Here is a 19990-nt window from a genome sequence, read left to right as displayed (position 1 = left end):
CGGAGAAATTCGACGACAACTCGTCGTTTTCCAACGTCGTCTACACCAAGGCCAACTCATCCCACGCTTGCAAGCCGCCAGCGTCTCTCAACATGAAGAATCTTTCTCTCTCCTCTCTCACTCTCATCATCTTCTTCATCTTTTCCTTCTCGCCGGCAGCTTCCACTGATGGCCACAAACATTTCCTCGAATGTCTGTTGGAGAAATTCGACGACGACTCGTCGTTTTCCAACGTCATCTACACCAAGGCCAACTCATCCTACGCTTCCATCTTGCAAGCCGCCATCTGGAACCTGAGATTTCCCACGGAATCTATGTCGAATCTTCAGCTGTGGCGGCGTCGACGATTGGAAAGGGGGAAATTAGGACTAGATTTTTGAAGGGGATGTGTAATTGAGAGGAAAGATCGAGGGATGGAGTACAGCCTCGCCGGCCCGTTAGCAGCGGCGAAGTCGAGATGAACGGCAACGACGGCAGATTTTAGCCTCGTCGGCCCGTTAGCAGCAGCGAAGCCGAGATAAACGGCGGCGGCGGCATATTTCAGTTTAGAGAAAGGATGAGGCTAGGGTTCATTTTTTTTTGGAGAAGGAATGTGAGAGGGGTGTCAGACTCAGGTGGAGAAACGTCGATGCAGAGGCGGACAATGGCGTGGACATCGCCGAAATTCCCAGCGCCGAGGCGGTGTGGCTGATTCTGGTGTGGCGCAGCAGCGCCGTGTGTGAGAGAGGTGGGCGGAAGACAGCAAAAAAAAAATTAAGAAAACGGCGTTTAACAGTCATTTAACGGGTGGACTTAATTGCACCCTTCTTTCGGGAGTTCAAGGAGGTCAATGCGCTTTGACCGAGTATGGGGGGCTAAAAGCTCTAGGGGGTGTAGTTCAGGGGGCAATCTGCACCTTTGCCTATTTTTTAATAACCAATATCTTTGGAAGTGATTTCCGTTGTAATGAATAATTCTTGTCAATATGACTAAATTGACAGATAAGATCTTGTTATTGCTACTCTCTTCGTTTCATCATAAGTGAAACTCTTTTTTTTTGGCGTCCCACCTAAAGAGCAGACTCTTTTCTCTTTGGGTAAAAGTTTTACCCTTTAAACACTTTTTTACTTTTTCACTTACACGCAAAATACACATTTCTTTATTCTCGTGCCTAAAAAAAAGGTCTTATTTATAGTGGGACGGAGGGAGTAGTATTTTTTATTTTTGTTATCATAAACATCTCTACTAGCACCTCCCTATCTTCATGTTATTACTAATATCATCGCATATATATTATCATATTTTTCTCCTTCTACTTTCATCCTGAACAACTTGATTGCATCTATCCTACTATTAAATCATTTATTATAATAAAATCTATTACAAAGATTTATTATAATGTTATGGATTATACTTACTTTTATTTTCAAAAATTAAAATTTTAAAAATTGTATGCCCTAACTTTGGATTTGTCAATCTTAATAATAAATTTAAATTGAAATCAAATGACAAAAAATAATTATATATTGCATGAAATCAACCATAGTTAATCATCATGAAATTAAATTAAACTATATAAAATTAAAATTGAAGAAAAAATATACTACATCCGTCCCACTATAAGTGAGACTCTTTTATTTTGGGTGTCCCACCATTAGTGAGACTCTTTCATTTTTGGATAAAAGTTTTACCCTTTAAACAACGTTTCACTTTTTCACCTACACACAAAATACACATTTCTTAATTCCCTTACCCAAAAAAAGGGGTTTCACTTATAATGGGACTGAGGGAGCAAAAATTTTAAAATGAGACACAATTTGGGACCCCAAGTATGATACATTGGATCTCAAGTGCCCACCGATATCTCCTCAAATTCAGATTTTTGCTGACATCATTATGGATCCCACTTTTCATTCATCTTCAATTCATTCAATATTTATTAACATTTCATCTAAATTTCACATTTTTTTTTTATTTTAACTTAATATAAATTAATTTGATAGTTATTTTCAATTGATATAAAAAAAATTAATTATTTCATAAATATCATATAATAAAAGTAGAAATAATAAAGTTCCTTTTTATTTAAAGAAAATAGTACAATACAAAAGATAACTTAAATTTTAAGAAATTGAAATACAACACACAACATAAACTTATACTTTAACTAATAAATCATTCATCGCCGCCTACCGACTGCTTGCCAGAAACCCTAGCCTTCTTCCACCCCAGCTCAGCACCACCTTCCTTCTCCCTCCACCTTGGAGCGACATGGCTTCCCTTCCACTGGCGCGTCTGGTGTTCAGCCTTAGGGTTGTTAGTTTTTAAAATTGATCGGTGTTCTTTTAGATCTAAAAATCTGGTGTTCTTTGTATCGAGTGGTTGATTTATCAGAATTTGTTGTTGAATTGACTGAAATTTCATTGTTAATTTCAGTTAAGACTCTGGGACTGGTGCGGTTCGGTCCTCCCGTTCGGGGTTCGGTTCGGTTTATGAAAATTGGTGCGGTTTTGCACCGAACCGCACCGATGCACACCCCTACCCCCGATGGAAACTCTTGAAGATGCATCTCAATTAATCCACCCTTACAAATGCTCTAATGCAATCATTTTTTTTATTTAATGAATAAGAGGACATTTTTATTTGGGGCAGAATGATATAAACCTTTTTTGAAAGAAACTTAAAAAATATCCACTATTTATAGAACATACTTCCTCCGTCCACGATATCGTTTCCACATTATGGACGGCACGAGTTTAAAAAAAATGGTGGATAGTAGTTGATAATAGTGGGTAGGGATGTCAATCGGGCCAACCCACTCGGTTTCGGGCCAACCCATTCGGTTTCGGGTTATTTTCGGTTCGGGCTAGTCGGTTTTTTTATTTTTCGGGCTAAAATTTTTCGACCCTAACCCTAACCCACTCGGTTTCGGGCTAGCCCGTTCGGGCCCACAAATTTACGATTTTTTTATATATATAATTTCTTTGTATGGATAATCATATTATTGTAATTAAAATATGTCGTGCTTTTTAAATCAAAACATTTCGCCTTATTTTAGATACAAAAATTAGTGTTATTTTTATGTAAATTTACATAATATCTAATTTAAACTTTGTTTCCGATAAAAATTGTATATAGATATAATATAAATTACTATCTTTCTTTGACTTTTATATCATAAATATTTATTATTAATCGTTAGAAAAAATAAAAAATACTCCCTCCGTCCACCAATCAACTACCCATTTGATGGTCGGCACGAAAACTAAGAAAGCTGAAAAAGGTGGTGTAAAAGTGGTGTAAAAGACTAAAAGGGTAGTGTCAATATATTTTGATTACTTTTGCTAATCTTTCATTAGCTATTTGACATTATTTTAATGCCTTGACTTATTAAAGTATTCTTTTTTATTTTTTTATAAGCTATTTCTTTTTTTTTTTACTCTTTAATTAAATATACTGAAAACTGGAAAACAAATAAATTGAAAATTCAAAAATAAATAAACTGGAAATAAATAAATAAACTGAAAATTCGAAAATAAATAAGTAAATTAATTAAAAACTGGAAAATAATTTTTTTAGAAAATAAATAAACTTAAAGTTCGAAAATAAATAAATAAATTGAAAATTCAGAAAATAAATAAACTGGAATTAAATAAATAAATAAACTGAAAATTCGAAAATAAATAAATAAATTAAAATCTGGAAAATTATTTTTTATAGAAAATAAATAAACTAGAATTAAAATCTGGAAAATTATTTTTTTTCAAAATAAATAAACTTAAAGTTCGAAAATAAATAAATAAACTGAAAATTCAGAAAATAAATAAAATGGAATTAAATAAATAAATAAACTGAAAATTTGAAAATAAATAAAAAAACTAAAAATTGAAAAAATAAATAAACTGGAAATAAATAAATAAACTTAAAATTCAAAAATAAATAAATTGGAAATAAATAAATGAATAAATAAACTGGAAATAAATAAATAAACTGAAAATTTGAAAATAAATAAACTGAAAATTCAGAAAAATAAATAAACTGGAAATAAATAAATGAATAAATAAACTGGAATTAAAATTTTCAGTAAATAAATAAACAAGCTGAAAATTGAAAAATAAATAAACTGGAAATAAATAAATAAACTGAAAATTCAAAATTAAATAAACTGAAAATTCAAGAAAACAAATAAACTAGAATTAATTTTTTTAGAAAATAAATAAATAAACTGAAAATTCAGAAAATAGATAAACTGGAAACAAATAAATGGATAAATAAACTAGAATTAAAATTTTCAGAAAATAAATAAATAAATAAATAAACTGAAAATTGAAAAATAAATAAACTGGAAATAAATAAATAATCTGAAAATTCGAAATTAAATAAACTGGAATTAAAATTTTCAGAAAATAAATAAATAAATAAACTGAAAATTGAAAAATAAATAAACTAGAAAATAAATAAACTGGAATTAAATAAATAAATAAACTGAAAATTCAGAAAATAAATAAACTTAAAATTCGAAAATAAATAAACTGACAATTCAGAAAATAAATAAACTGGAATTAAAATTTTCAGAAAATAAATAAATAAATACACTGAAAATTGGAAAATAAATTTTTTAGAAAATAAATAAACTGAAAATTCTGAAAATAAATAAATAAATATACTGAAAATTCTGAAAATAAATAAATTGGAAATAAAATTTTCCGAAAATAAATAAACTGGAAATTTAAAATATCCTACTCCATTTAATTAACATCAAAATTGAATTAAGTAGACAAGTAATGCTAGAGTGTGGTGGGTCCAATTGGTAAAGTGTAGTAATTTGAAAAAGTAAGGGAGGGTATATATGTCCAAAAAGCAAAGTAGGTAGTTAATTGGTGGACAAATTTTTTGAGGCAAATGGGTAGTTGATTGGTGGACGGAGGGAGTACTATTATACAAGCATCAAAATGTTATTATCACATTAAAAAGTAAAGTATTAAAGTTTAGAAATCAATTATTAAAAAAGTGTTCGGTTAATCGGGCCAACCCACTCGGTTTTCGGGCCAACCCTATCGGGCTCGGGCTATTTTCGGTTCGGGCTATTCGGGCTAAATTTTTTTCGGGCCAAAAATTTTCAGCCCTAACCCACCTTTTTTATCGGTCTATTCGGGTCGACCCGTCGGTTTCGGGCTTTTTTGACATCCCTAATAGTGGGTATATTGGTGTGAGTGGAGTTTGAGTCTCACTATAAATGTATGTAGGGAAATAAAGTGTTATGTGGACCCTACTGCTACAGATGAAAGTGAAAATGATATTGTGAATGGACTAAAATGACAAAAGTGGAAATGATATTGTGGACGGGGGAGTATAAATTATATCCATTTAGGACATTTTTACCCTTATATACAATTTATTTAATTAAAATTTTAAAAATAATTAAAATAAAAAAGTGAAGCCCTACAACCACATGTCAGCGATTGACGACCGCCACATGCCATCGTCGATTGACGAATGACGACCACAACCACCGGCAAGTGGCAGTCGACTACCACTACGCCATCGCCAATTGTTGTGGTTTGCGAGTGTCAAGTGTCGAGCGTCGGGCAATAGTTCAATTTAAACTATTGCTCGATATTCGAACACAACGCGTCGAGCATTGAGCGTTGCAGAATTGAGATAAAGAGAGAGATAGCCGGCGTGACGTTGTGGCAAGGCGACGACGAGGTGGTGGTTCGGTGTAGAGGAAGGGGTTGATGGATCTAGGGAGAGAGATAGAGATAGAGACGTGTATCTGAAGGGAGGTAGCAAATTTATCGATAGAGAGAGAAAGGGTGCTAGCAAGGCGGCGACGAGGTGTAGCGCAGTGGCACAGAGTGATGCAGAGGAGGGGCGGTTGATTTGGGAAGAGAGAGAGAGAGAGAGATATGTGGGTTTAGGCAAATGTTAGATTTGTCAACAGAAAAAAACAGAGTGCTAGCGAGGCATGTCGACACTGCGACGAGGCCCCCGGCCGTTTGAGCCGTTGCGAGCCGAAAAGGTCTATGGGATATCATTTATTCCAATAAAATAAATATAGAATAGTTGTTAGATTCAATTGTCTTTAATTTATTATTGAGAACCCCTACATCGACAGGATATCATTTATAAAAATTATTAGGCTTTGTTTTATATTTTTCGGACTTAAATATGGTATTAAAAATTCCTTTTCAATTTTGAGCGGGGTCATCTCACTAGATCCTAATATTAATTAATAATTGACTTCTCAGATATTTCATACATTTCAAGGCATTACATGTCAATCGAACTAATAAGGCAACAAATCCAATCAAACTCATTTATAAGAGAACATAATAATTCATTTCCTCGAGAGAGAGAGAGAGAGAGAGAGCAGAATTCATGTTGAGAATTGAACAATTTGGTTGCTTAATTAAATAAAGTTGCTAAATTAATCGGATTTATTTATTTATTTATTTATTAATTTGGGGAGAGGGAGAAAGGTGAGGGTTGAACTCTAAACCTAGCTATTTTTATGTCAAGTCTACACTGTTTGAATGTTTCATTGATGACAATCTGATAAATTTATTATTGTAATTCAAAGGGGTATTTGAAGTAATGAATTAACCATTTTTTTTCGTGAAAATACAATAGTATTGCTATTTTGTTAGTTTATAGTAATTAATATACTTCTATAACTTTCAGTTACTATAAGGACGACTTTAGAAGGCACTTCTATGTTATCTTTTTTTTTTTTTCCTTTTTTCTGAAAGCATATTTCTATGTTATCTTATGTAAACTATTTTTTTTCTCTATTTTATAATTTATTTTCATTTACACTTTACAAACATGTTAATTAACTAAATTCATTCGTTTTTTTCGTCATGTACATTTATTTTGAGCTAGATAAAGGAGATGGTGATAATTGCATCCTAGATCTTTTGTCTTTACATAAATGAGGTGACAAACTAACATACAAATAATTAATGATACAATAATCGTATACTTTTAATCAATAATTATTTACTATAAACAATGACCTGATATAAATACATGTACTACAATTCATCCATTCAAACCTATATTTATTTTTATAGCATACATTCCAATAAAAGAAGAAAATAATTGGAGTGGATGGTGTTTAAATAGTCTGGTGTAGGACGGTAAAAATTTGAATTCTGAAAGTATGGATATTTGATGAGACAGGATCCAAGAAAAGAAGGCCGTTCCTCGATAATTGGTGTAGTAACTCACAAACAAATTCTCCCTCTCCCTCTCCCTCTCCCTCTCCCACTCAACCCATAAACCACTCTCCAAAATACACTCTGTTACAGTCGTAACGACAACGACCCATGTAGTCTCGTCCTACTCTATCCACATTCCAAACCCCATTCTCAACTTGTAAATATTTCATTCATTTTCGCCGACTCCGATTTATCTCCAATTTTTCAAGACCACAATGGTCGCCGGCAAAGTTAAAACGGCAATGGGATTGCAGAAATCGCCAGCTCAACCGAAGCCCAAGCCCGACGCCTCCACGCCGAGCTCCGGCAAGCACCACCCGCAGGGCCAGAAAGGCTCCGCTGCCGCCTTCTCCCGCTCCTTCGGCGTCTACTTCCCACGCTCCTCCGCGCAGGTCCAGCCGCGCCCACCGGACGTCTCCGAGCTGATCCGCTTGGTCGAGGAGCTGCGCGAGCGGGAGTCACGCCTCAAGACGGAGCTCCTCGAGCATAAGCTGCTCAAGGAATCCGTCGCGATCCTGCCGGTGCTCGAGAGCGAGATTTCGAGTAAGGATTGTGAAATTGAACGGTCTAGGAAGAAGATCGAGTGCTTGGAGGTGGAGAATGAGCGGCTGAGGAATGAAAACGAGTTCCTGCACATGGAATTGACGAAGCAGAATCATAAATACGAAGAGAAGATCCAATACATGCAGGCGGAATTGTGCGATATTAAGCGAGCGGTGGCGGAGCACGAAGAAACGACGTCGTCTTCCTCCTCCACGCCGAAGCTCGTCGATGTGACCAACAATTATCACAAATACAATTTCGGGGCCAAGGTTCTGCGGAAATGCGTGACGCAGAGTAACATTGCGGCGAATTTCTGCGAAACCGTCACGAGCTCGAAGAAGGATGAGCTCAGCGGCGCGGCGGAGAGCGCCGAGCCGTCTCGGCATTCTCGGTGCGATTCCGAGGAGATTCCAGAAACTTCCGAGGCGTTAATGGCGATACGATCCCGCGCGCCGCGGGTTCCGAAGCCGCCGCCGCGGCCGTCTTCACTCCTGTCGTCGTCGTTTCAGTCTTCATCCGTCTCTTCGCCGTCGTGCGGCTCTCTTTCCGATTCAGCTGACCGCGCATTGGCTGAGATTTCAAACATTCCGCCTCCGCCGCCACCTCCGCCACCGTCGGTGAAACCTGCGGCACCGCCTCCTCCTCCGCCGCCGCCTCCGGCGCAATCGAATGCCCCTGCGCCACCTCCTCCTCCACCACCGCCGAAGGGGATTAAATCGAAGGCGGCGTTGGCGAAGGTCAGGAGAGTTCCGGAGGTGGTTGAGTTTTACCACTCGCTGATGCGGAGGGATTCGAGCTGCAGACGGGATTCCGGCGGCAACTCCTCCGATGGGCTGTTGGCCGGAGCTGCGGCCAAGGATATGATAGGAGAAATCGAGAACCGTTCTTCACATTTACTCGCGGTAAATTATTTATTTACTTTATTACTTATCCAAAATAGAGTTATTTGATTTGGTTTGAGATGATTTACTGTTTTTGCCATAGAGCATATGCCAAAATGTCGCAGTCTCACGGAGATGGGTTCCTTGGCTGTCCTTTTCTGAAATTTCTGCATTTTTTTTTTCATGGCAATTCTACTTGGAAGATAAAAACAGGGTTTAAATTCAGTATCCATATTTGAAATCATGAAAATTGTAAAATTGAATGAAACCATGTGATCTTTTATGACGATATATTAATTTCAACCATTTGATTAAACTGTTGTAGGCCGCCTAATTTAAGTTCATTTACTGTTTTTAAATGTTTTCCATTAATTGCTTGCAGATCAAGACAGATGTGGAGACCCAAGGAGATTTCATCAGATTCTTGATCAAAGAAGTTCAAAATGCTGCTTTCACTGACATTGAAGATGTTGTCTCATTTGTTAAATGGCTTGATGATGAGCTTTCATATCTGGTACCTAATTTTTGGATGTAAAAAACTGAATAAATGGTCAATATTTTCTTGCTTAATTTGTATATATGTTTATATGGAAAATTGTGAAGGTTGATGAGAGGGCTGTGCTGAAGCACTTCGACTGGCCGGAGCAGAAGGCTGATGCACTGAGAGAAGCTGCATTTGGGTACTCTGATTTGAAGAAGCTGGAGTCTGAAGTTTCGTCGTTTCATGATGATCCTAGACAACACTGTGGTCCTGCTCTCAAGAAAATGCAGTCCCTCTTTGAGAAGTATGTTAAATGTCAATTAAAATTGAAGGTCGTGGGATGATAATCACAGAGGTTGTAATTCACATTTTTGCCTTTTTTACAGATTGGAGCACAGTGTTTATAATTTGTCGAGGATGAGGGAACTGGCTACGAATAGGTACAAAGTTCACCATATTCCGATGGATTGGATGCTGGACACCGGTTTTGTAAGTCAGGTGAATCCTCTGACCTAATTAGTCCTTACTTCTTCGTGTTTGCAACTCGTGTGTGAGATTCGTGAAGCTGTTTGCGCTGAAACTAGTTAAGGCGATGTCATCTGATCTAGTGAAATATCATTACAATATCAGTTCATAGGTGAATATGAAACAGAGAAAGTTGGTGATTTATTTAGGATAAACATTTTGTTAGGAAGAAATTAAATAAAGGTTGTGAATATTCAATTTAGGCAGAAAATGACCGTTGGGTAGAGGACAAAAGGCGTGGAGAGGGTTTTTGGCTGATTTTGTATTGTCCACACATGCATTCTAAAATGTGTCTGAAATTCTCTACTTCTTTATGTTGTTGCTCATTAGCTGGGAATCTGATTCTTTATTACGACCTGCCATGATTTGTATGTTTCCTGTTGCTATCTCCTATTGTTACAATTTACAAACTATGTATTATAGTATTATTATGACATTATTAAATTAATCAGATGTAAGAAATTTTGTCTCATTTTCAACAAGAGAAACCTTGTCAAACAATGTTGTTCTGGTTTTTCTTCTCAAGGAATCAGTGGAGAGAAAGTATTGATGAAATTCATTCATTAGTATCCCAACTCTCTCTCTCTCTCTCTCTCATCATTTGTGCTTATGAGTTTTATGTGAAACTGTACAACTTGCTGTCATAATATAATTGTAATGACATTGACTTGAGCTAAAGATTTACAGTATTTGTCTGTACAATTTGTTTTCATCTATGATTGTGAAATGACAAAAATGAAAGTATATAATTACCTTGCCATTGCAGATCAAGCTGGCATCTGTGAAATTGGCAATGAAGTACATGAAGAGAGCATCGGCAGAGCTCGGAATGGTAGCCAGTGGCCCCGAAGAAGAGGAGCTCATAGTCCAAGGCGTCAAGTTCGCCTTTCGAGTTCATCAGGTAATACTTTTTTTTTGTGTCCGTTCATGTTTCACTCCACCAATATACGCAGTTAGTATAACAAAACCCGGAAATGGGTTCGGGTTTTATTCTCAGTTTGCGGGCGGGTTCGACGTGGAGACTATGAAGGCGTTTCAAGAACTGAGAGAGAAGTTTCAGTTGTGTCAAAATCTACACCAACAGAAATTCGTTTGCAGGTCCTCTGCTAGTCCCTGCTGATTCTGTAGCAAACTCAGCTTCAGAAAACGGCTTCCTCTTTTTGTTGTTGTATAAAGAGTTAAAGATTTGTGAATACAGTTGGCCGCAGTTATCTTGCGATCCAAATATATTTATTTAAAATCTTAAATCAATAAATGAAAATTTGTGACAATGAGTTCTGCAACAAAACTTATAACATCAATTTCTAATTAGTTTTGGATGGAATTCATTCTATCTATTTCGATAACTTAAATCACAATGATCTGTTTTATCTACTTTGAACAGATATATGGCACATTTTATAAGAAACTAGTTTTAATTTATTCCATTGGAGATATCCTGTTTCAGCAAAATAGAAAAAATCAAAATAAACATAATGTAAATCAATATTAGTAGTGCAACATAAGATGTAACATTAACATAATTAGACTGAGTCAACATAATCTCAATGGATACATTTTTATAAAAAAGTTGAGTATTTTGCAATAAGTAGTCTTTTTTAATACTCTTTAATTTAGGAGTAGAGTACTCTATAATTAAGTATCTCACTGGAAATTTATTTACTTAATTTCAATTGAAGAATGCTATACATTAATTAAGATCCATGAAATTCAAATTAAGGAAGTGGTCAACTTATTTCTTTCACTTCAATCACTCATCTCTTTCCAAATGAGAGCAGCATAAAGAAGGTGGTTCCAGGTATCCGGCAATCCTGGTATGCACCAATGGCTACAATCAAGGCCACCGCCGCCGCCATATCTCGACGGATGAGCGTCCCTCCGGAGCTCCGACAAGGCCGTGACATCTAGTAGATAAACCGGTTTTTTAAACGAACTCAACACGTTGTTCAAAACTCCGGTAGCTGGCTGTAGCCCTGTTGAATCTATCGGCCCTTTATCGGGCTCTTGTGCTTTATCGCAGTTTCTATAATATTATCACACAAGTGACTTAAGTGAATTAGTATATAACATACAATTAAAATAGATGTTCTAATTTATTTACTTTAAAAAAAGAATCAAATAATTTATAAAGTATAGTTAACTACCGAGAATGAGAGGGAGAAATGCCTTGGAAGAAGACCTTGGTCATTGAAGGGTCGACATTCTGGTCGACCCAACGGGCCCACGTGGTGAGGGCCCGAGAAAAGGCATCGAGGCGGTCCATATCCTTGGTTATGGTGGAACCATATTGAATGAAGTCCCAGCCTTGAGCTTTAGGACCAGTGTGAAGCCACCAATGCCATGTGTTGAATATAAGCATGTCCATACCTCTCCATGCTTCGCCTTCACCAATGGACTCTAGTTTTAGGACATTACCTATTGCTTCTTTCACTACATCAACCAAATAATGGCTTGTGTACAGATATATTATCACCCCATAATCCTGCATTTTAAAAAATTAAACATTAAATTTTAGGAATTTAAGTATGTTTAGGATTAGGATTCGCTAGGCGTAGTGCAAGCACAACAATTGCAGATACCTACAATTTGTATAATTGTATCATATTATTCATATATCATATCGACGCATTAAAGCTATTATAAAAAGCTTAGAATATGACCACGTTACAGATATGCCGACATCATGACATTGACACAAATACCAAACAGTTCCTAGAACCAATATCACCACAGTATAAAGACATGATAAATTAAAGAAGAATGATACTCCTCCGTCCTATTAAATGTGACGGGTTGCTTTATTGTACTTAAAATAAGAAGAAAGTGTAAAGTGATTAAAAATAGCAGGACTTACACATTTTCATATGTTAAATTTTATATCATTTATGAAACAAGCCAGTGAAATAAAAGCCACTTTTAATGAGACAGATGAAATATTTACTAATTAAACACATTCAAATTTAGTAAAATAATACTCCCTCCGTCCCAATAAATGTGGCCACTTTGGTTTTCGGCACGGAGATTAAGGAGTTGTAGATTAGTATTTTAAGTGTGTGGGTAAAGTAGGAGAGAGAATGTAATAAAGTGATAAAGTAGGAGAGAGAATGTGATAAAGTAGGAGAGAGAATGTAATAAAGTGATAAAGTAGGAGAGATAATGTGATAAAGTAGTAAGAGATTGAATGTGATAAATATTTCCATTTTGGGAAAGTGGCCACTTTTAGTGGGACAAACCAAAATGGAAAGGTGGCCACATTTATTGGGACGGAGGGAGTAATGTGTTAGTACACAATAAATTATAAAGTAAATAATTATTACTCCCTTCATTTGCATTTTACTTGGCCTATTTCTTTTCGCTATAATTATTTAGAAGGTAATATTTATTATGTAAAGTGACTATCCAAAAAAGAAATATGTTAAATTAAATGAGACAAAAATGAGTATGCTTTATTAATAAATAAAAAAATAAATTATCTAATAAAGTCATCCTTATTATATTGGTGAGATAAGAACAACATAATATATATTTTCATATCCTACTATTGTGTCATGTCAATTTTTAAAAACACATTTGACAATGAAAAGTAATACCACTTCAAATTAAAAATATTACTCCATTCGCGTCCTAAAATTATGCAGATAAGTTTTTAACACGAATTTTAACAAAAAATGTTGAATAGAAAAAGTATTATTCCATCTGTCCCATTCTAATATGCTCACTTTTTAGGAGGAAAGAAGTGGTTCACACTAATTAAATACATTTTTTTTACCCAAAATGAAAAAAGAGTCTATTCTAGTGGAACGTCCGAAAAATGAAAACGAGCATATTAGAATGAAATGAAGAGAGTATTAGATTACTGCTGTTGGACTTTATTTTCGTTAATTATTGGTTTTGAAATCTACTCCATCCGTCCGAAAGAAAAAAGTTGAGTGTCATAAGAAAAAAGTTGTTGATGTATTAAGAGTGGAGAAAAAGTTGTTGAATGTATTGAGAGTGGTGAAAAGTTGTTGTAATTAATATTGAGAATGATGAAAAACTGAAAAGTAAGTGATGAGGTATAATCTAAAAATAGGTAGGAAATTTTTTTATGCACGTCCCAATAAAAAAAAATAAGAAATTTTTTCGTGGACGGAGGGAGTATACACTACCTCAAATGTAATATGAGAAATTGGACTTCCTTTAACGAAGGTGGTCTTAGCATTTGGAACTGCAGCGTGGAGCATGCAAGCTAACGAGTTCCACTGATTTAGACTCAGTGAGTCACCCACGAACATTATCTTCTTCCCCTTCCATCTTCTCAGAAAGTCAGCGCCGTCGAATCTGTAACAAAAAATAACGAACAAGTGAAATGAAGTGTCTCTCTCTATATATATACAATGTCAAATTTTTTGATTACCGGTCAAACTACAACGTTTTACATGTGGGCAAATTTGACCAAAGTCGTGGGTATCTAAAAATTTCTTCACAAGTTTCTTGGGCGTTTCATAAGGAATACTCCCTCCGTCCCAAACGAAATGACCTATTTCTTTTTGGCACGTAGATTAAGAAATGTGTATAAAGTAGATAAAGTGGGTTGGTGGAAATTATTTAAATATTAAGTGTAGAGAGATAGTGTATTGCCAAAAAAGGAAACAAGACATTTCGTTTGGGACAACCCAAAAAGAAAAACAAGATATTTCGTTTGGGACGGAGGGAGTAATATTTAGAGCTCCTTAAAGGTTTATGTGTTATGCATAAAAGCTAATCTATACTAATAAAACAAGTGCTTTGAGTACATAAAATGTAGATTGCTTATTATATCTCTATTATATATTTAATTTTGAGTGATTCATAAGAAATTAAATTTCTATAAAAATATGTATTACATTACCTATCCAAAATTTATTTGATATATACTAATTTAACAATAAGTTCATATTTTAACAAGTTATCATAATATTTATATATTTTAACAATTATTAATTTATAATATTAACAAGATCCTATATATATAATGATATTCTCTAAAAAATTGTTATTTTATTATTTTATTAAAATTGATGATTTTTTAAATTGTCCTAAGTTTGGGACCAAAGAAATTTATTATTTATAGAATTTATTTATTTATTTGAGTACTATTTTAAAAATGTTTTATTGTAGTTGTAGAATCAAATAAACCAAATTGCTAATTCAAAGTTTAAATATACTATATTACTCTCTCCGTCCCACCATAAGGCTATGTTTATCAGCAACTATCCAACCACCTTTAATATTTAATTAATTTCTCTCTCTTTCACATCACTAATATTCATTCCAACCCAACCACCTCTATTTTTGTTCATTTATCAATGACTACCCCAACCACCCAACCACAACATATTTCTTAATTATTTTATTATTATTTTTAATCATAATAATTTTAATAATATTAAATATAAATTAAAATGAAAAAAATAACAAACTAATAAAAATTAAAATTACGACAAACTAAAAATATAAGAATTTGAAGGTGTGTTGAAATATAGCAAGAGTGGTCTCTATTTAAAGAGAACGAAAAAAATATAAATTTTGGTATAATTTTTATTTTTTTAAAATATTTTATATAAAAGATATTAATATTTTTTATCAATTATCTAAATAAAATCTACTGAACCAATTATATGTTAACAAGTGTCACCACCTCAATGGATGAGATAAGAGGAGAGAGAGAGACCGAGAGTGGTCGGTTTTTTGAAGTGGTCGACCACTTCTAATCCCTCTACTTTCAATTGTTATTTTTTTTTTCATAGTAATGAGGTGGCGGTGACATGGTCTCATGAATTGAGACCGATAAAGATGGTCTAAGTGAGACCCCTTTGTTTGGGCACATAAATTAAGAAAGATGTATTTTATGTGCATGTGAAAAAGTGAAAAAGGTGTTTAAAGGGTAAAATTTTTACCTAAAAATGAAAGAGTCTCACTTTAGGTGAGACGCCCAAAAAGGAAATAGTTTCACTTATGATGGGACGGAGGAGTATATTTATATTTATTACTTTTATCAAATAAACTAACATTGATTATGCATATAACGTATGCTCTTTTTGCGTATAAAAGACACTATAAAACTTTGTGAAAACCACATTTCAATAAGTCAACAGAAAAAATAAAAATACTTTCTAAATCCAAATAAAATAAAGTTTAATAATTTAATAAGAACTCATGCACGTTAAAGGTTTAATAAGGCTTGAAAGCAAAGAATAAGACTCCCTTTTGTTCTTCGAGAGTGTGCATCATTTATTATAGTATGGGTGTTTATAAATATTACTCCCTTCGTTTTTCAATTTAGAATCCATTTGAGAATTACACGAATTTTAGTTTAATATCTAATTGAGAATGACACGAGTCTTACTAAAGTGGTTGCGTGTGTTTTGTGAGTAGAATAAGGATCCCTCATTTATAAAAGTGTTAAAGTCATTAAAGTAGAGTAAGAGACCCAAATTTTATAGGGTTGTGTGCAATATTTTTACTAATAATAAAAAGGGATACTAAACTGGGGGCAGAGTGGACAAACTAAAATGAAAATATGAATACTAAGTAGGTGAGCGTGTTGTGAGTGGAGATATGAACTCACTTTAGTATGTGGTAAAATAATGTCCAAAAGAAAAATGTACATTCTTGTGGAATGAACCGAAATGACAAAAATTGAAGTATTTTAAATATATATGCCGATATGCGTGTGCAGAGACCCACCTGGGCAAGCTGCAAGAGCTTGGTTTCCATAAATACTTGAGGTAGTCTTTGTCTGGGCGGCCATACTTGAGGCAATCGAATTGAGAATTTATGAAGGGGCAGCTCCAAGAGTCGTAGAGAGGAGTCGAGGAAGAATCATACACCCATTCGCCACTAAACAACTTGCATTTACTTGCTAACTCTCCATAATCTCTCAAATAATTACTTGTGTTGGTAATTAATTCCGATTTTGCAGACACGAAATATAACATGAAAATGACTAACGTGAATCCCATCCCAGCTTTTCACACAAAAATCTTGAAAATGTAAGACAATATATAATGGGGATCCAGTGCCGAGACTGTTGCTAGCTTCATTATGCAGGAATTAAATTTGGTAAAGGAAATTTAAAAATATATAATAAGTACAATATATGGAGATTAATTGGTTGCATGACTATTAAATTTGAAATTATGACGCCGTTTATTTTCTTCCTTTCAAGTAATTAAAAGTTGTTAAATGCTCTCATCCATTTGGATAATTAGATGAGAAAGCGAATAACCAACTAACTTATATTTATCACAATTGAATAACATGATCATATTGTATAATTTGAGCATATCATATAAATTTCAAAAATATTTCAATATGTATTAAAAATTTCAAGATCAATCTATAGTTATAAGAATTTTAAGAATAATATTTATATAATAATTTGCACTCAACTAAATATTTCTCAGTCGTATCTACATATCTAAAATATTAAGGGTTTAGGGGAATTTGTGAGATTTTGATGTTTGGTTTTGTAAGATATCAAAAAAACAAAATATAAACAAGAAGCTTTCAGATTCCAACATTTTGCTAAAATAGTTAATATCGATAACTCTCCTGAAAACTACACATTGACCTAATTAATAAAGTCACTTAATTTTTTGCCTTTTACTTTTTGCATCGCATATTTAATTAGTACTATTTTTTTAAGAGTTTTAGATCCTCGAGAAAAGTCTAATTCAGAAAATTTTAGCCCAGGACAAGTTTATACAATTATATAATTTTTATATCATTCTTTTAAATATATATCGATGGATCTTGAACTTATATATATATATATATATATATATATATATATATATATATTATTAAATTGAATTTTATTAAAAAAACGGAAAACCTAAAAATCCCTTGAAAGCACAGAAAAGCTGACTAAAGGGCCGGACCTCATTAAAACCTTGTTAAGGAAAACCCCGGGGGAAAAACCAAAAGCAAGGAAAAAGAGTATCTGTCAAAAAACGCTAAATAAAAGCAGCAAACGACGGGGCAACAATGGGTGGACGCATCTTCAGGAGCTCCGGCCTGACCATCACCCCTAAGAGCGGCCGAAACCCATTGCCACTCACAACAAAACCAGAAACAAACAGAAGGAACTGGGCTAAAAACCCACCACCAATTCTACAATGACAGTCCAAAAGGTGGCTAAGAAACTCAAGGCCGAAGGCATGAGCCAACGCCGAGCAACCAACGGGGATCGACCCGCACGACCCCAGGCTCGAGCAAACCCGAAACCTAAAAAAAGGCCATACGTCGCCCCAAAAAACCACACCCGACTCCTTCCTTTCCAAAGAAACCACCAAACTACCGTCCATCTCCATACCAGCCGAGAGATCAGCTGCACCAAAGTTGCAGTCACCACCACCCGCGCAAAACTCCCACCAAACCATTGAACCTCACCTCCGGTGATCCTCCAAACCAAAAGGCACGTCAGGTGTTTGAAGAACAACCGGCAACAAAAGCAGTCAAAAGCAGCAGCCATACCACCAACTAACGCACCATCCGAAGGTGGCTATGACAAGTCATGTCCACCCTAACAGCTTTCTTGATATATAGCATCAATTTCCATAGGCCACCAACCCTCCTGCACATTATCCGCCGCCAAGATGTCAGCAACTTTGTTGCCCTCCCGAAAAATATGAGTAATATGAAGATTAAACTCCGAGAGAAGCACCAACACCTCCCTCCAGCGTGCTGCAAAACGCCAAGGAACATTGAGAGAACGAGAATGAAGCAAATTCACAATATAAGTTGAATCCGACTCAATCCAAAGATACCGCCAATTCTTATAAAAAGCAATTTGGATCGCCGAAATAACTGCTAACAATTCAGCTTCAAAAGCAAAGCCAATACCGCCTTTGATATGAAAACATCCACGAACCCAGCTGAACTTATCCCTGAATACACCTCCAGCAGCAATCTTCCCAGGGGCACCCAACGCCGAACCGTCAGTATTGACCTTAATCCACTGATTAGGCGGAGGCCACCAGTAGACGTTAATAAAGGTCGGGGGAGGAGCAGCTCTCGGTTTCACACCCAATTTTCTCAAAACCATAAGATCCTGACAAGAATTAGCCATGCGACCAATCTTCTTAAAGTTTTGCTCAATATCAAGGAACGCCACTTTAATGAACTGAATAACCTGTTTAGCCATAAACTTCGCATCCTAAAAAATACAGCTATTTATTTGCGTCCAAAGGCACCAGAGCAGGGTGAGAATACCAGCTTTCCAGAAGCAAGCCACTTGAGGACTAAGCTCTCTATTCCATGCAGCCACCAAAAGGCTGTGAACATCCTGGACATCCAAAATGCTCCCTTGATCAAACCAACTCAGAAACTCTTTCCAAACAATCCTAACTTGAGGACACCTCTAGAAAATATGATCCATGGTCTCCACATCTGCCATGCAGAAAACACAATGGTTCGGTATAATGAGACCATGCTGGATAAGGCGATCATACGTTGGCATTTTCCCATGAAGAATCCGCCAACAAACCAGAGATCTCCGAACGGGAATATGCCATTCCCAAATCCACACTCCCCATTTAACCTTCGGATATCTGTGACATAATATATATATATATATATATATATATATATATATATATATATATATGAAAATATAATTTTTTTTTATGGACTAGATCATATTTTATACAATATGATCTTCAATTGCAACAATTAGAATAAATAAGGTGATGTATTTAATTTAATTTGTTCAAACTATAAATATTTAAATCATAAATTATTTTTTTAATTTGTAAAGTTAAATATTACTCCCTCCGTCCCTCGTATATATTTACGCCTTATTTTTGGACATTTTCCCACACACAATTTTGACAATTAATTTACCCTTGTAACTTACATTATTCACAATCTATTTAATAATAGCCTTAATATACTAAAGATGAAATATTCTGTCATAAAATAAACACGACTAGCCCACGTGTAACTGGGTGTTTGGCTAAGTCTTTAAAGAAATAATTAATCAAGAGATGTGCGCCCTAAGGTTTAGGGCCGCCGCTGCCACCGCTTAGCTCCTCCGCCCTCTTGTTTTGCTGCCCGACTTCGGACTTCACCGAGGCGGCGCTCTCATGTCGTCTTCCAATTTCGAACTCCCGCCTCGACGGTCATCTTCTGTTGTTACCTTGAACAAGTCATCTTTTAATTACCTTGACCTCGTTTCCCTGTCGAAGCCATAAAAGCTTGTATGGTTGAGGATGATCTTCGAGCTTCAACTTTAATTTCTCAATCACCGAAGAAGCTACCACATTTTCACAACTTCCACCATCAATGATAACATTACATACCTTGCCATGAGAAGTGCATCTAGTATGAAATTT

General features: G+C 35.0%; 2 protein-coding genes and 1 pseudogene across 3 annotated transcripts; 1 reads left to right on the top strand and 2 right to left on the bottom strand.

Moving 5' to 3' along the window:
• Positions 1-7136: 7136 nt before the first annotated feature.
• Positions 7137-10903, top strand: LOC131013518 (protein CHUP1, chloroplastic-like). Of its 2 annotated transcripts, XM_057941625.1 has the most exons (6): positions 7137-8647; positions 9009-9140; positions 9230-9411; positions 9494-9605; positions 10399-10533; positions 10630-10903. In XM_057941625.1, the coding sequence occupies exons 1-6, from the start codon at positions 7418-7420 to the stop codon at positions 10750-10752; spliced, it is 1914 nt and encodes a 637-aa protein (XP_057797608.1). In that variant the 5' UTR covers positions 7137-7417; the 3' UTR covers positions 10753-10903. The 2 variants fall into 2 exon arrangements, with proteins under 2 accessions (XP_057797608.1, XP_057797607.1); XM_057941624.1 differs by having other exon boundaries at positions 7147-8647; positions 10399-10903.
• Positions 10904-11372: 469 nt separating this feature from the next.
• LOC131013516 (protein trichome birefringence-like 37) lies at positions 11373-16602 on the bottom strand (annotated as a pseudogene).
• Positions 16603-18180: 1578 nt separating this feature from the next.
• Positions 18181-19192, bottom strand: LOC131008487 (uncharacterized). The gene is made up of 3 exons (XM_057935361.1): positions 19109-19192; positions 18870-18962; positions 18181-18789 (listed from the first exon to the last, which is right to left on the bottom strand). Exons 1-3 carry the CDS (start codon positions 19190-19192, stop codon positions 18181-18183), a joined length of 786 nt encoding a protein of 261 aa, XP_057791344.1.
• Positions 19193-19990: the final 798 nt, after the last annotated feature.

This window comes from Salvia miltiorrhiza, chromosome 2 (genome assembly GCF_028751815.1).
Source record: "Salvia miltiorrhiza cultivar Shanhuang (shh) chromosome 2, IMPLAD_Smil_shh, whole genome shotgun sequence".
Taxonomy (NCBI): Eukaryota; Viridiplantae; Streptophyta; class Magnoliopsida; order Lamiales; family Lamiaceae; genus Salvia; species Salvia miltiorrhiza.
Note: the sequence above shows the minus strand (reverse complement) of the source record. Positions and strands in the feature narration are given on the sequence as shown.